This window comes from Colletotrichum chrysophilum (genome assembly GCF_026319265.1).
Source record: "Colletotrichum chrysophilum strain AFK26 chromosome Unknown scaffold_75, whole genome shotgun sequence".
Taxonomy (NCBI): domain Eukaryota; kingdom Fungi; phylum Ascomycota; class Sordariomycetes; order Glomerellales; family Glomerellaceae; genus Colletotrichum; species Colletotrichum chrysophilum.
Window position 1 is genome coordinate 1 of NW_026517362.1, and position 16,546 is coordinate 16,546.

The window sequence follows — 16,546 nt, forward strand, 5'->3', positions numbered from 1 at the left end:
CGCGGCCCGGCCCCGAAGGCGGGGGGGGGGGGGGGGGGGGGGGGGGCTGGCAGGATATAGAGTACCTTCCCGGTACTTGCCTTTGTCTCACTCAGCCAGCGGCTCCAAGAGTAGAACACCCGTATCTCTAGCCATTCACCATTGGTGTGATCTGCAGATTCCTACGCCGTTGCAATCGGCGGTAGATCTCATCCGCCCCTGCCCTTTTCCCCTTTCCGAGGGCCCGCAGGTCCGGCGTGACGCCGCGTCTACTCTGCTGTGTTGGTTGAGCCGGCTCGGCGGTCGACCGCACCGAGGGCGCTTCTCCTGCCGTCCAAGAAGCCGGTGGGCTGCCGTTGCCTTGGACTTCACCATTCAACCTCGTTTTACCGCCTTGGCACTCAAGGAGGCTGCCTCCTTCACGTTGGCTTGGCTCGTGGGGGCTACCGTCCCCTGCTGGTTGATTCACACTCGCCGCCGGCACTCATCTTCTCGTCTAACGGCATTGGAATGTTGCAGTGCCACTCGCAAATCACCTCTTCGAACAGCACCAGCCACATCCAAAGATTGGGCGCGAGCCACGTGAGCGCCATTATTCAGTATACAGAGGTTGGAGGCTGTTGCTCTTCAGCCACTCGATGTCATGTGCTGGCGATGAACAGGAGATGTGAAGATAGCTCCGATGGAAACAATGAGCTAGAGGGAACTACGCTAATGAGATCGCGAAAGAGTCAAAAGCGTGACTTTCATGGATCGCGAGTCGAGATGCTTTCTTTGACTCGCGTTTGGAAATTCGTCTGAACTCGTTGAGAAGGGCACGCTTACTTTGACTACTAGCATTACTATTTAATAATTCTTAATGAACTCTACTAACATGCGAGATGTTGTTTTCTTAAAATTGTCGCAAGCTTACGATGCAATGCGACCCGGTCAGATGGCTAATTACATTGTGGTGGTGTGGTTCGTATCTTGTGCACACTTATACACCCAAACAGAGCCTTGCTGCTTGCTGCCATACCCAACTTACTTGCCTGACTCATCAATAAGATTACGATGCGCCTTCACTAATGTTGATGCTGAGATCGCTTCTGCGCCTGACTAGATGAAAACTTTGTCTGGAAGACGAAAGAGATACACCCTGATGGCGAGGAGAGCAGGCAGGCGAGCCAATCTTGTTTGGATAAACAATGAGACATCCATACTTGTCTTGACACGATCATAACAGTAGGTGTCTTGTCTTTTCTTAGCCAATACTGTCCTGCACGTTCCAACGGTCTAGGTACAGGAACTCAGCACACGTGGTTCTTCTTCGCGACGTTCCGAGAAAATTTGAATTAACTGCAGCCTTCAACAATGTAGGTTGCAAAAAGACAGCTTGAAATAAAGAAGGATTTGGAAGCCTCGATTTATGTGTAGTGAGACGACTGTCTAATTCGTTTTGCAACTTGATAGCGTCCAGAACTTGGGTAGTAGGACTGACAACACACACATGCATAGGCGAACCTCGTGAAGTTTCTCAAATCTCTCACAACACTCTTCTCCGGCATCAAGGTGTTACATACGTCACGGCCCATGCGAAACATGTACCAGTAGTTCCATGCAGACAAATGCCTCAGAATGGAGAGTCAGTTTGAAAATGAGGAGTTTGGGCTTGGCTTAAAAGTGGAAGAATTGGGCAACAAGGCAGACAAGCTGACAAGCCAATGATGACACTGGCCTGTGCCGTTGGGTTTTTGTGACTGTGATTAATTATTGCACGCCGGTCTACAGACACTACCTACGTAGGATGTGGGGTTCAAGAGGTCCAGTGTTATGTCATATTCTACTGCACGTTGATGCTTCTAAGTTCATTGAGGCCATTGCTCGCGAACCGGATTGGACGTGGGCTTCAGTTCGAGGAAATAGCCAAGATAAGTATGTCAGCCTTCGCAAATCGATCAGAAAGGTTGTCATTAAGCCATGGATACCAAAGCAAGGCGGTTTATGAATACAGCGCATTGTGTACTTGCCTCAACTCACATTAGCTGAGGCATCCAGCCGGCTAGCTGCCCCGCTAAGTGACATGGCCAGCGGCTGCCACATGGGCTGCCAAAATTTGAGATGAGGTGGCAGATACCTGTTACCTTATCCATGATTTTTTTTCTTCTTCTCTCACTCTTTCTTTCTCGGGCTGTGACAAAGAATATTGAATGTTAGGCACACATCTATGGGGGCATATGCATGATAAGGAAAGAAGTAATTGCCTCTGCAAGTGCGATGTGACTGAGGTGATGTCCCGGCCCTCCTGTTTGCTGGTCGGTCCTTCGGTACGTACCGAGGTGGTTGCCTTCTTTCGACCGCGTTCTTTCCAAAAAGTCAAGCGTGTAATGGACCGTGCGCGCACCTCCCCCGCTATCCTTCTTTCTTCTCCGTCCAGCGTCCCGCTTTCACTGTGTCCGGCCGGAATTCCTGGCCAGCCTTACCGCCCGGCAGCCCACTGCTACACAGTGTCCCCGGTCGGCTCTTACTGAGGCGAGGGAGGTTGCTGCCCGCCAAAACATCCCGCCTGCCTGCTCCTGCTTGCCGTCCATCTGCGTCGCCGTCTGGTCTGCACCAACCAATGAGCCAGTACCGCTCCATCTCTCTCCCAACACACGCTCTAGCTGATCGAATGGATGACTGAGGTGGTGCACGCAACACACCACTGGCCCTAGACACCTCTTCAGGCCAGTCCAACCGAGAGTGAAAAAAAAATTTAGGTGCCTCCACGTTTTACACCTGGGAAGAGCTGCCCGCCTTGGAAGCTACCTAATACCTGAGGTGCCTGCCAGACCGGGACCTACGGCGTAGTAGTGCCTCCCACCTCTACCTCTACCTTCCTTGCTATTACGCAAAGGGCCCACTGTAACCGCACCTACCTTTCCATACCGATTTGACATCTGCAACTTCTTTTTCCACCAAACTCTCCAACATCTCATCCCACCTTTCGCCTTCCACCTTTCCTTCCTCCCGCCTCCAACACCCGACACTCGTTGCGATCGACGGCCTGTTCTAGCCTCCTGCTGCTAGCTCGGAATCACCGTCACCTTCCTTGCGACGCGTACCCCGCCAACGATTCAACTGACCGCTCGGCGAAGCTGTTTGTACGGTAGCCCTGCAAGGACGTCCTGCACCTTCGGCCTTGCACCTCTCTGTATCGACCTTACCCGAGCTCTCCCATCATCACCCGGTCGCCTTTTCTCGACTTCACGACTGCAAAACTCTTAACGTCTTCCATAATATCCCTTGACGCCATCCAAAGAGATACCCTTTTTCGCGACCACTCCGTTTGCGCCACCGCCTACGAAATACCCTGTTGCGCGAACGAGACTTCTTTCTACGGCACGGGCTAGCTAGCAAGGCTGCACTTATGAACCTGCGGCTTGGCCGCCCTCGCCCACGATGGGGAAGATAACGAAGCAGATGCAGCCTAAGCATGCCGAGACTTTGGTTAGTTCCCCTCCAACTCGCAGACCTCCCTCATTTGCCCGTCACCTTGCTAACCTCGCCCAGTCTCCATGGCTGAAGGACTTCGTCACGTCGGCATGCTCGACACCCCTGCCCCTCCTCCCAGACCACTTGGCCAAGTTTCCGACGAGATGGCCTTTCCCCAGAGGTGATCTCTACCACTGGATCCCACTTCTCAACCACTTCGACAACATCTTGGACTGCTTCTGCACCACCTACAGCCTCGACCAGGGCCCTCAAGGCCGCGACTTCGCTTGCGAGCTGCTTCTCAACACAGGTACCAAGACCGAATCGTACGGCGACGAGACATGGGATACCGAGCGGCTCTCCAAGTTGGGATACAACCAAGATGGCGACAGGCAACTCATCGAGGCTGTCCTCAACTTCACCCGTGTGCTGCTTGAGCATTGCGGCAACCGGAGCATCTATTCCAGCAGCATGGTCCTGAACAAGCTGCTCAATACCACAGTCTTGTCCATTCTGCTCGCCACCCTTCGCGTCAGCTCCGAGCTGGCTCAGCGGTATCAGGCTTCCGTCAAGCGCATAGGAAACGCTTCGCGCACCGTCAGTACTGCACTTCTGGGTAACCACTACCAGATCGATTTGGATCGTGTCCACACTCTTGCCCTGCCCTTCGCCAAGACTCCTATCGTAAGCCTCTCGGATCCCGTGGCTACTAGCACACCCACATCGGCTTCCAAAGGCAAGGAAAAGGCCCAGGTTTCGAGCCAGAAGAACGCTGCTGTCATGTTCGCCAACGACCTGGGCTCTGTTCTGACGGCAGACAACGCACGTTGGCATGGCTGGGGGGACATCAAGGTCTCTTACACTGCACCTTCAACAACTCGCGAACAGCCCGTTCATGTGCCTGCGGATCGGGTTGCGTCTAGTGTCCCTACTACGCCTACTCCTCTGAGACGCAGCACGACGGCTGGATCTCAACATAACACGCCCAGATCGGCCCGTCAGCCTGGCGCAGACGACACCTCGCCTCTGAGCGTTCGGAGCCCCGGCACTACGAATGATCACGCTAGCTCAAGTCAAAGAATCTTTGACATTCCGCAGTCAGTCGTTGCCTCTAGTTCTATTTACGATCTGCTTTCGAGGTGTCCGGCCGACATGCCGGCTTCTGCCAAGTATGAGGTCCTCAACCGGCTGAGAGTTGCCAAGGCTCTCTTGGGCAGCACCGAGTCAAGGCAGCAAGTCCTAGCCATCAGATTACTTGCGATCAACAATCTCGCGTACATCCATCCAGAGACCACGTTCGTCGAGAAGGTACTGCGTCACGACAACGATGAGACCAGACGTTACCAGCTTGCCTACCAGTTGGCGGAGCTCATTCACCCGCCTGCTGATGGCTCAATCCAAGTACCCCTTTGGCTCCAGTCCATCGTTTTGGCCTTGCTTGAGGCCATCTCGAACTTCGCGGCCCGATACCAGGATGTCTTGTCAGCACTCAATGCCAACGTCAACCATGGCATCCTGCTCTATGTTATTCGCAAGGCAGTTGCTGGAATGAAGACGGATGAGCCCGATCGCGGCATTCAAACAACGGAAGTCGATGAGTGGCGGACAAAGCTGTTCTCTCTGACGACTCACCTTGCCATGTCTACCAGAATTGGTGCTGAGATGGTGACCGCAGGTCTCATGGACATTTTGGTGGAGATCTTGAAGATAAGATCCGACGTTGCCCAGCGCAACCAGATGATGATCCTTTCCTTCATTGACAACCTGATCTGGTCCTACCAGAATGCCTTCCAGAGCTTTTTTAACGGCTCCGGTCTTGATGCCATCTCTGACCTGCTGGTCACCACTGTCGTGGAGGCGAAGCAGTTGGTTGAGGCAGGCAAAGGAAACAAGCCTGAAAACCAGAGCCAAATCGTCGATTATGAGATCCCCTACAACCAGCAGCAGACCCTGAAATGGGTCCTCAAGTTCATTCATCACATCATGACCAACTCTTACAGCTATGGCGGTAACACCGACAGACTCTTGCGCAACCTCGTGGATAAGTCGGAACTGCTCGGAAGCCTCCGAGAGATTATGCAGAATACCATGCGCTTCGGTTCGGTCCTTTGGACTAGCACGGTCACCGTTCTCAGCGATTTTATCAACAATGACCCCACGAGCTTTGCTGCTATTTCCGAGTCTGGCATGATCGTAAGCTACCTCGAGGCAATCACGAGCCAGCCTGTCACCAATCAGCCAGCTGTGCAGCCCCCTCCAGAGTCTGAGGAGCAGGAAGCTGCAAGCCGTGGCGACAACGAGGGCGGCAGCAGTCCCGATTCCTCCGACGCTTCCGTCCATGTTGAATCTGATGACAAGAGACCTCACCCGCCTCCGCAGGACGAACTGGCCTCTTCACACGATCGTCCTTTGGCCCGGGGTATTCTGCCCACATCCGACGCGATCAACGTTGTTCCGCAGGTTCTCAACTCCATCTGCCTTAACAATGCCGGTCTCAAGATGGTGGTGTCCTCGCGAGCTTTCGAGTCGTTCCTGGAAATCTTTGAGAGTCCCGCCCACGTCAACACAATGGAGACCGACCCGCATCTCGCCAGTAATGTCGGTGCTAGCTTCGACGAGCTTGCAAGACATCATCCTCACCTGAGACGCCCGATCTCGAATGCGGTTATTGATATGGTTGCCAGAGTCAGATCCCTCGGCATTTACAAGGCCCAGACTGCGAACTGGGGGGCCAAGCTCCTTTTGAACGATGGAACGCAGAAGCCTGTTGCAGCGGACGAGAGCCTGAGGAGCCGTCTTGATGCCTCTGGGTCAAAAGAAAAGGAGAAGGCCGCACAGACCGACTTGGACGTGGAAATGTCGGATGCGGCTGGGCCATCAGAAAAGGCGGAGAAGCCCGCAGGCAATGAATCGTCCCCGTCTGCTACTGCCTACGACGACATCACTCCCTACGTCTACGCTCTGTCCAGCTTCCTCTCGGCGTACTTCAATAACAACACGCTCAAGACATACTTCGTCAGCAATGGTGGTATTGAGCTGTTGCTGGACATTGCCGAGCTTCCCAGTTTGCCGCATGACTTTTGCGACTCCCATGCTTCTAGAACATTGCATCTCGTCATCTCACAGCTAGTTGAACACTCCCCGGTGCTTGGTCTGCCGTCCCTTCTTAAGCGCGCGCAAGCTTCAGTGGAGATTCTGAGACCGCTTGCCGAGCACAAAAAGGACACTCCCTTCTTCGCCCCATTCCTCAACCCCGACGACAAGTTGACGGTCGAGGAAGTACGCAGCTTCGATGTGGAGACTCAGGACCTCGTCCTACAAGGCACGAAGATGGTCAAGGCTTTGCTTACTGCACAGTCGCTGATCAAGACACTTTACGAGTGCTTTACGTCGTCGCCGCGCTCCAACTCGGTTCAGTTGTACGCTATCAACGTCTTTGACTACTATCTAGACTTGTTGAAGTCACTGGGACCTCTTCTGAAGGCTGTATTGGCCGAGGAAGGTGCTGAGCACAATGTGCTCCCTCAACATTGGTGGGCGAAGCGGCCGGCACCCGGAAGCGATGTTACGGTTCCCCAAGTGACTGCGGAAGTCGACACGGAGAATGGTACCGCGCCAGAGAACAATGCATCTGGTACAGCCGCAACCACCGCTCAAACTGCGAGCCCAAACACTCTTCAGCACAAGGTACCTACCAAGCAGGAGCAAGCCACGTCCAGGTATCGCAACTACGAAACCTTGCGCATTCTTCTTCATTCCATGGTGCCGTCGACATTCCCCTTTTTCCAGCAGCTTGGCAAGGCACTCTTCCCCCGCCGCGAGCGTGACGGCTACTCTCGGCCAAAGCATGTCGATCTTGCTAGGCAAGTTGCCGCAACAATTCTCGACCAGTTGAGGCCCTCTGTCGCCTTGACTGAGCCCACGGCGAAGGAGTATCATTACTGGATTATCATGCTCCACACTCTGACGGAGATGCTGATGGACACGTCCCGATCTTCTGCCGACCGATCTTCGGTTCAGATCATTATGCCGGTATTGATTGCCTTCGTAGAGCAGGGCGGCTTCGAGGTTATCACTTCAATGGTTCGACGTTTCAAGTCAGAGATGTGCAAAGAATCTGGCGATTCCGACGCGGGCACCACTGCCAGTGCCAGGGTTGCCTCTTTCGGACTCGGTAAGATTTTCGAGTTTTTTGCCGCACTCGTCAATGGCAAAAACATTGCAGACTCTACGACGCAATTCTCACTTCTTCCTCGAACATCCGAGAGACGCCCCGAGACGCCAATTTCCCACCAGATTGTCGTTGAGGTTCGCATGGCCGTCCTCCCAGTGATCCGCGAGACTTGGGAGACCACTTTGATCGAGAAGCTGCGGCCTGAGGCGGTGGCCAAAATCATCGAGATCCTCAAAATCATTTCCACCGCCGAAAACGAAGGCTCCTCCCGAGACAAGCCCGTGTCTGAGGTCTTCAAGAAGACTGCAGTTCCCTTTGGCTGGCATAACCACACCGGGCTGATCGACTCCTTGATTGAGGATGGAGCTGATGAAGAACTTGCTCGTGAGGCAGTCTTTAGAGCCAACGGCAATCAATCATGGGCTCTCGAGTACAGCCGCCTTCACAAGGCTGGCAAGGCCGGACGACGCAATTCCATCCCGGCCGAGGATGCGTACGCGCCGCCTACTCGTCCCGAGCCATCGCGATCCTCTAGCCAGCAAGATGCACCAGCCTCTGCGACTCCCACCGACGCAGACGCTATGGCTGTCGATGTCGACCAGGATCTCGCCAGCAGGCCCGGAGCAGTCTTGGACCGTATCCTTGATGATGCAGGGCCGGGTGACCAGGCAGAGCCAGCACCGCCGGCTGAGTGGAGCGCTGCTGATACCGAAAGCCCTGCAGGGGCCGTCGAAACTCAAGCAAGGTCTAGCACCTCTGCGCCAGCAAACCCCCCTGAGGAGACAAAGACAGAGACCCGGTTGACAGCCAAGGAAGAACTCGACAACGAGCGGGCGAAATTGCGAGAAAACCTCATCGACCGATCCCTGGACATCGTCAGAGCACACCCGCAGTCAGCCATTGAGCTCTCGGAGCTCATCAGCGCTATGGTCTTCCGCCAGCAAAATGATGAAGTCCGGGATGAGGTTGGCGCAACCTTGGCCAACGCCCTTACTTCACTATCATTCGATGATACCGAGTCTAAGTCTAACGGAACTAGCATCGCTGCCTATGCTCATCTACTGGCTCTTTTGATGCAAGAAAAGAGCTTTTTCAAGTGCAACATCGACACATTGAGAGAGAAGGTCGACGAGTACGTGTCGTTCCTTAATCTCAAGGTTCTGCCTACTTCAAACGAAGAATTGCCTCCTTGGATCCCATACATTCTCTTGATCGTCGAGTTGCTCCTGTCATACGATGAGCAGCCGATTGAGGCCCAATGGAAACCGCCTGCCAACGAAAATGAGGTTGTCACGCCAGCGGTCCTTCCCCCCCGCAACCCAATCGTCTCGGACAGTCAGCGCAATGACTTGCTGGAGGCTATACTTCGTCTGCTTCCCGTTCTTGGAAAGGAGGAGACACTTGCCACCTCCGTCCTTCGCGTGATTGTCATTCTCACGCGCAAGCCCTCTATCGCGCAGAAGGTTGGAGAAAAGAAGAATCTCCAGCGCTTGTTTGTTATGGCCAAGCAACTTGCAGGGGCAGGTGCCGCTCGTTTGAAAGAGACGAAGACCACTGGCAGCATCATGTCTATCTTGAGACACATTGTCGAGGACGAAGAGACGCTCAAGCAAATCATGCGTGCTGAGGTGCGCAGCCTCTTCGAAAACCCCCAGCGTACTCAGAGAAACCTGGATCTCAGCACCTACTTGCGCAACATGGCACCGCTCGCGCTGCGGTCTCCAGATCTTTTCGTGGAAGTTACTAATGAGCTAACCAAGCTTTCTCGTTATGTTCCGGGAAGCGAGGGCAGTACGCGGGCCCATCAGTTAGCACTCAAGGAAGTTGAGACGGAGGGCAACACCGCTACGACAGTCAAGGACGCGAGCGTGGAGCCTGCTGTACAGGCTACGGAAGACTTGTCTATCCACGATGTCAAGCAGTCAACTGAGATGGACGACAAGGAGATGGCTGATGCACCGAAGCCAGCGGAATCAAAGCGTCCAGTTGTCGAGAACCCCCATGGCATCATCCATTTCCTCCTCTGCGAGCTACTCAACTATCGCGAGGTTGACGACAAGGAGGCAGCACAACCTACGAAGGATCTAAAAGCCACTCCATCTGCAAGCACTTCAACTTCGGAGACCGCATCAAAAGACGTCGCTACTGACAGCCAAGACGTTGCGGACAACAAGGACAAGGACAAGAAATCCCCCAAGCCCGTTTTCAAGGCGGAGGATCATCCCATCTTCATCTACCGCTGTTTCCTGCTTAACTGCATTGCGGAACTTCTCCAAAGCTATAATCAAACAAAGGTTGAGTTCATTAACTTCAAGCGGAGCGCCCCCTTGCAGACGAACACGCCTGTCAAGCCTCGGTCAAGTGTCCTTAACTACCTCATTCACGACCTCCTCTGTCAGGGCAGCCTCAGCGACAGCGGCGATAGCATCCTGTCCAAGAAGAAAGCAGCAACATCTGCCCAGGCCCAACAAGTACTGGTCGCTTTGGTAGCCAAAACTGGAGAAAAGGGCGTCGACAAGAACCGCGACCGTTTCGAGTACGATGATGAGCCTGATTTGCTCTTTGTCCGCAAATTCGTTCTGGACACAATCCTCAAGGCTTACGAGCGTGCCGCTACCCCAGAGGAGCCCATTGACACGCGTTACGCCAAGATGCAGTGTCTTGCCGAATTGATGAACCACATCATCGGTGAGAAGGACAAGGAGTCGACGTCTCAACGTGCGCTGGACTCTCCTCAGGGACGATCGCAAGCCCAGTTGCGCAGGATGATGTATGAGAAGGGCTACCTCGATAAGCTGACTTCTTCCATTGCCGAGGTTGACTTGGGCCACGCCGGCGTAAAGCGTGCCATTAAGTATGTACTCAGAGTGCTGCGCGTGTTGACAGACACTGCGAAGGAACTGAGCCGCTCCCACGTCCTCCCATCGGCATCTCTTCCCGAGACCGCGGACGATGAGATTATCTCTACATCTTCAATGTCCGACATGGATGACGATAGAGAGGAAACGCCAGACCTCTACCGCAACTCCGCTTTGGGCATGCTTGAGCCTCGTGGAAGCGACGACGAGTCGGAAGATGAAGACGGTAAGATCCTGATTGAATCCAGGTAAAATCTAGCTAATATGATTGCAGAGGACGATGATGAAGAGATGTACGACGACGAGTACGGCGACGAGCTCGACTATGGCGACGAAGACGTGTCCGATGACGGTGAAGGTGTCAGCGACGAAGACGAAGAGCTTGGCGAGATGGGTGAGATTGAGGGTCTTCGCGGAGAACCTGGTGTCGTCGAGGTCATTATGGACGAAGACGATGACATGGATGAAGATGACGATGAGATGAGCGAAGACGATGAAATGGACTCTGACGATATGGAGGACATGGAAGATCATCTAGACGTCGTTGAGGAGATTGTTGACGAAGATGGCAACCCCATTGATGACGACGGCGCTTCGGGATGGGAGAGCGAAGAAACAGACGAGGAAGAGGACGATGAAGATGACGATGACGAAGATGTCGATTATGAAGCCGAGATCCAGGATGCTGACGAGGCCCATATGCACGGCATGGAACCTGGAGATATCATTGACAATCTTGCTCGGGCTGTCATGGATCCTGAGGATTACGAAGGCGACGACATGGATGATCTTGGCGATCACTACATTGACGACGGGCGCGATGACGATGGTGAGACCCCGGCCTCCCGTGTAACCTTTGACAACGCTAATGAAAACTACTAGACGAAGACGACGACGAGGACATGGACGAAGACGACCTCATCTACGAAGAAGAATACCCCCACGACCATCCACCTCCTAACCTACCAGCAGCTCTCGGCTGGGATACCTTGGTTGTTGAGCCTTTTGGTGGTCACCCTCATCACGTGCATCGCCACCGTCATGGACACCGAAGCCCATTCCCGCCTGGCTTTATGGTTGGCAGCGGCCGTGATCCACTCGGAGAGTTCAGGAGCTATTTCTCGCCGCGGCACAGGCCCAGCGCTGTGCCTAACAATGTCGACGACGGTGTGAACCCTCTGTTGCGCCGCAACGGTCAAGGCCGAGAGTCGTCCCCTCGACCCCCGCCCGGTTCTGGCATGATTGGGCTGCGTCTGCCTCCCGAGATTTTCGGCCCTGGTGCGCAATTGTCGAACAGTCCTATTGCGATTCTTAACGACCTCGTCGCATCCCTGCCAGTCATGCGCGGACAGCCTGCCGTTCATCTCTCCATCACGCAGAACGGACGTGGAGAGGTGCGTGAGTACCACGTCGCTCCTCGCGAGCCTAGAGCAGACAGTCGCCGTGAGACGACGTATCACGAGCCTCAACAGGCTGTTGCGTTCACCCCGGAGTCGACGTTTGAACGGTATCAAGAAGAAGCCAGAATGGTGTTTGGCGGTGCCCACTTCGTGGAGAAGGCTCAAAAGCTCATCAATCTGCTCCTCTCCAAGCTTGTTCCGCCGGCCATGGAGCTCGAGAAGAAGCTCAAGGCTGAGGAGGAGGAGCGACGCAAGATCCGTGAAGAGGAGCGCAAGAAGATTGAGGAAGAGGCACGACGGCTCAAGGAAGCCAAGGAAGCCGAAGAGAAGGCGGCTCGCGAGAAGAAGGAGGCCGAAGAGCGTGAGGAACAAGAACGCGCCGCTGCCGAAGCTGCCGCTGCCGCTGCCGCCGCTGGCGAACGTGACTCAGCGTCTGCCCAGCAAGCCCAGCAATCCGCAGGTGATCCACATGCTATGGAAGGTGTTGAGACCCAAGAGCCAGCTGTGCCCTCTGCCGACGACGCGGCTGCCGATGCCAACCGTGTTCTCACAACTATCAGGGGTGAGGAAGTCGATGTGACGGAGCTTGGCATTGATCCCGAGTACCTGGCTGCTCTCCCAGAAGAGTTCAGAGAGGAGGTCATCGCTCAAACCGTCAGCACCAGGCGCTCTCAGGCTCGCGAAGATCATGCCGCCGGCGAGCAAGGCGAGGTCTTCCAAGAATTCCTCGATGCCCTCCCTGAGGATCTCCGCCTCGAAATAGTTCAACAAGAGCGACAAGAGGCCCGCCGGCGCGAGCGAGACGAACAGCGCCGCCAGGCAACGACCGCAGGACAAGACCAGATTGCAGTGGACATGGACCCAGCTAGTATCTTGTTGACTTTCCCTCCAGAACTGCGTCAGCAGGTGCTCATGGACCAAGGAGAGGACATCATGGACCACTTGCCTCCTGAAATGGCTGCTCAAGCGCGCCTCCTTGCTCAACAGCATGCCGTTCATCCCGCCGTCACGGGCAGAAGCCCGCCTATAGCCGCACGACGTACTGGTCCGCCGCAGCCTGACTCTGTGGAGAACAACGAGAACAAAGTTCAGCGCAGGACAGTTGTCCAGATGCTCGACAAGCCTGGAGTCGCTACTCTTCTGCGCCTGATGTTCATTTCGCAGATCGGCTCCATCCGCAACTATCTCTTCAGCGTCCTGGCTGATGTTTGTGAAAACCGTCAAAACCGCCTCGAGGTCATCAGCACCATTCTGCTGATTCTCCAAGAAGGCAGCACAGACATGGATGCTGTGGAGCGTAGCTTCAGCCAGCTCTCTCTGAAGGCCAAGAAGCCCAAGGACAAGGATACCGACCCGAGGACGCCTCAGAATCTTAAGCGGACTCTGACATCGCTCATTCCCGCGGGACAACATCAGCCTAACTCAGAAATTTCCCCTCTCATGGTTGTTCACCAGTGCTTGGACCTTTTGCAGGATCTGTCAGCGAAGAACCCGCACATTCCTATGCTGTTTCTCACGGAGCATGAAACGGTTGGGTCCTCTCTCAAGCGCACGCTCAGCCGCAAAGGCAAGACCAAGGACTCTAAGTCTCACAAGTACGCTATCAACTCTCTTCTCACTCTCCTCGACAGAGATTTGGTCATGGAGAGCTCAGTAGTCATGGCATACTTGGCCGATTTGTTGAATAAGATCACTGTGCCCCTGGCAACCATGGAGCGCAGACGCAAGGATGCGCAAGAGAGAGCCGCCCGAGACGCGAAAAGGAAGGCCGCGGAGAACGCAGCAGAGGCTGGCGAAGCATCCACAGAGCACCCGTCAGCTGAGACGGCCACAGAGCCTCCTGCCGGTGTCGACAGCAAAGAACCCAAGGCTGCTGGGGAGGCAGAGAGCACGAAGAGCAACGACAAGTCGGATGCAAGCCAAAAGGGGCCGAAGCAGATGCAAGTCCCGATCATTCCGCCGCACAACTTAACGCTGGTTGTCAAAATCTTCGTGGCTCGTGAATGCAGCTCCAAGACTTTCCAAAACACCATCTCAGCCATCAAGAACTTGTCTGCCATTCCTGGAGCCAAGGCCACCTTCGGACAAGAGTTGGTCCGCCAAGCTCGTCTTCTTAGCGAGAACATTGTCGCGGATCTTGATGAACTTCTTCCTCACATTGAGAAGGCAACCTCAGGAACCGAGATCCAAGGAGTCGCTCTTGCCAAGTTCTCTCCTGGAGCATCTGAGCAGAACAAGCTTCTTCGTGTTCTGACTGCCCTGGACCATCTCTTTGATAGCAAGAAGAAGACCGGTAACGAGGAGGCTGAGGCAAGCAAGACGGAGAAGCAGGACCTCGTTACCTCCCTGTATCACAATTCTACTTTCTCCACCATGTGGGAAAAGCTAAGCGCTTGTCTCAGCGCCATCCGCCAGAGGGAGAACATGGTCAATGTTGCCACGATTCTGCTGCCTCTTATCGAGTCACTCATGGTGGTGTGTAAGAACACCGCCATGAACGACGATCCTCAGGCGCAGGCTCAGTCAAGCAAGGAGATGCTGCTCTCCAGTCCTCCCCCAGAGAACCGCATGGCTGGTCTCTTCTTCACCTTCACAGAGGACCATCGCCGCATCCTCAACGAGCTCGTGCGAAACAGCCCCAAGCTCATGTCGGGAACCTTTGCGCTCCTCGTCAAGAATCCCAAGGTATTGGAGTTCGACAACAAGCGGAACTACTTCAACCGCAGCGTCCACAGCCGGTCCAACAGCAACCAGCGGCCGTCATTCCCCGCGCTCCAGCTTTCCGTCCGTCGCGAACATGTCTTCCATGACTCGTTCAAGTCGCTTTACTTCAAGACTGGCGATGAGATGAAGTACGGCAAACTCAACATTCGCTTCCACAATGAAGAAGGTGTTGACGCTGGAGGTGTGACTCGCGAATGGTTCCAGGTCCTGTCCAGACAGATGTTCGACGCCAACTACGCACTCTTCACTCCCGTCTCCTCCGACCGCACCACGTTCCACCCCAACTCTCTCAGCGGAATCAACGATGAGCATCTCATGTTCTTCAAGTTCATTGGACGCATCATCGGCAAAGCTCTCTACGAGGGCCGAGTCCTCGACTGTTACTTCAGCCGTGCAGTCTACAAGCGCATCCTAGGCAAGTCTGTATCTGTCAAGGATATGGAGTCATTTGACCCAGACTACTACAAGTCGCTCGTATGGATGCTTGACAATGACATCACCGACATCATCACCGAGACCTTCTCTGTTGAAGACGACGAGTTCGGCGTGACTCGCACAATAGACTTGTGCCCCAACGGCCGAGACATTGCCGTAACCGAGGAGAACAAGCACGACTACGTGAGACTGGTGGTGGAGCACAAGCTTCTCTCTTCGGTCCGGGAACAGATGGAGCACTTCCTCAAGGGTTTCCACGACATCATTCCGGCCGACCTCATTTCTATCTTCAACGAGCAGGAGCTTGAACTGCTCATCTCGGGCTTGCCTGACATCGACGTCGATGACTGGAAGAGCAACACGGAGTACCACAACTACACCCCATCTTCTCAGCAAATACAGTGGTTCTGGCGAGCGATTCGGTCATTTGACAAGGAAGAGCGGGCTAAGCTGTTGCAATTCGTCACCGGCACCAGTAAGGTGCCTCTCAATGGATTCAAGGAATTGGAGGGCATGAATGGAATTAACCGTTTCAATATCCATCGGGACTACGGCAATAAGGAGCGCCTTCCCAGCTCTCACACATGCTTCAACCGTCAGTGTTCCCCATAGATGTTACGTTAATGACAGTTGACTAACGGAGTTACACAGAACTTGATCTCCCCGAGTACGAGAGCTACGAGACGCTTCGCGCACAAGTCATGAAGGCCATCACGGCGGGAAGCGACTACTTCGGCTTTGCATAAGACGGGAACGCGCAGACATAGACCATGGTAATTGCGATTACGTGAGCATTTGCATTATTGAGGAAGGGCGACAGAGGACACGGTTACTGGAGTGGATGACTTGTGTGTGTTATTCAGCGGAGATGCATCATCATTGGACCCTGGGCCGCATGTACATATGTTTGAGGCGAAGGCGATCAAGGCCCGATGCTCTCATCATTTCATTTTGTTTCGGTCCCGAACGCGAGATGCTGGCTGTGTCCTTGCGGAGTGCAGGCCGCTTGGAATACAAGGTAGTATTCTTGAGTTTGGTGGCTTAGTATGTAGAGTACTCAATAAGTCCATTAGATGACAATTCTTGGTTCTGTGCTATAGTACATGAAAGTTTGTGACAGAGCTTCGACGGTTGATGCCTGCAGCTAAATTGCTACCCCAAAATCCATCTGAGTGGTCGAAAGCTTGACGACCAGCCCGGCCCTTTCCGAAGAGGAAAGGTCGAAGGGAAAAAGGCATGGATCTGCTGTAAGTGAGCAAGCCATACGAAGGTCAGAATAGAGAACTAGTGGCGTTGCTGATTGGGAACGTGGCTTGTTCTCTCTTCTGTAAATCCCGATTTCTTACCAAGTGCGTTTAGAGTGGTCCATCTAGTACAGAGTTCTTTAGAGAAGACTTTGTGTGAAAGTATGGTGACCACTGACCAGCGCTCATAAGATGGTCAAAGGTGAAGAGAGCCGAGGACCTGGGGACCCTTGCTTGTTCCCCACAGACCATGTTGACCTCTCAGCGATGGCGGAACAA

General features: G+C 54.2%; 2 protein-coding genes across 2 annotated transcripts; both read left to right on the forward strand.

Moving 5' to 3' along the window:
* Positions 1-3,399: 3,399 nt before the first annotated feature.
* On the forward strand, positions 3,400-10,716 carry COL26b_008491 (uncharacterized protein; the record flags this gene model as incomplete). The annotated part of the gene is made up of 2 exons (XM_053181249.1): positions 3,400-3,447; positions 3,511-10,716. The coding sequence occupies 2 exons, from the start codon at positions 3,400-3,402 to the stop codon at positions 10,714-10,716; spliced, it is 7,254 nt and encodes a 2,417-aa protein (XP_053034753.1).
* Positions 10,717-10,728: 12 nt separating this feature from the next.
* COL26b_008492 (uncharacterized protein) lies at positions 10,729-15,769 on the forward strand (the record flags this gene model as incomplete). The annotated part of the gene is made up of 3 exons (XM_053181250.1): positions 10,729-11,293; positions 11,347-15,618; positions 15,675-15,769. 3 exons carry the CDS (start codon positions 10,729-10,731, stop codon positions 15,767-15,769), a joined length of 4,932 nt encoding a protein of 1,643 aa, XP_053034754.1.
* Between the last annotated feature and the right edge of the window lie 777 nt (positions 15,770-16,546).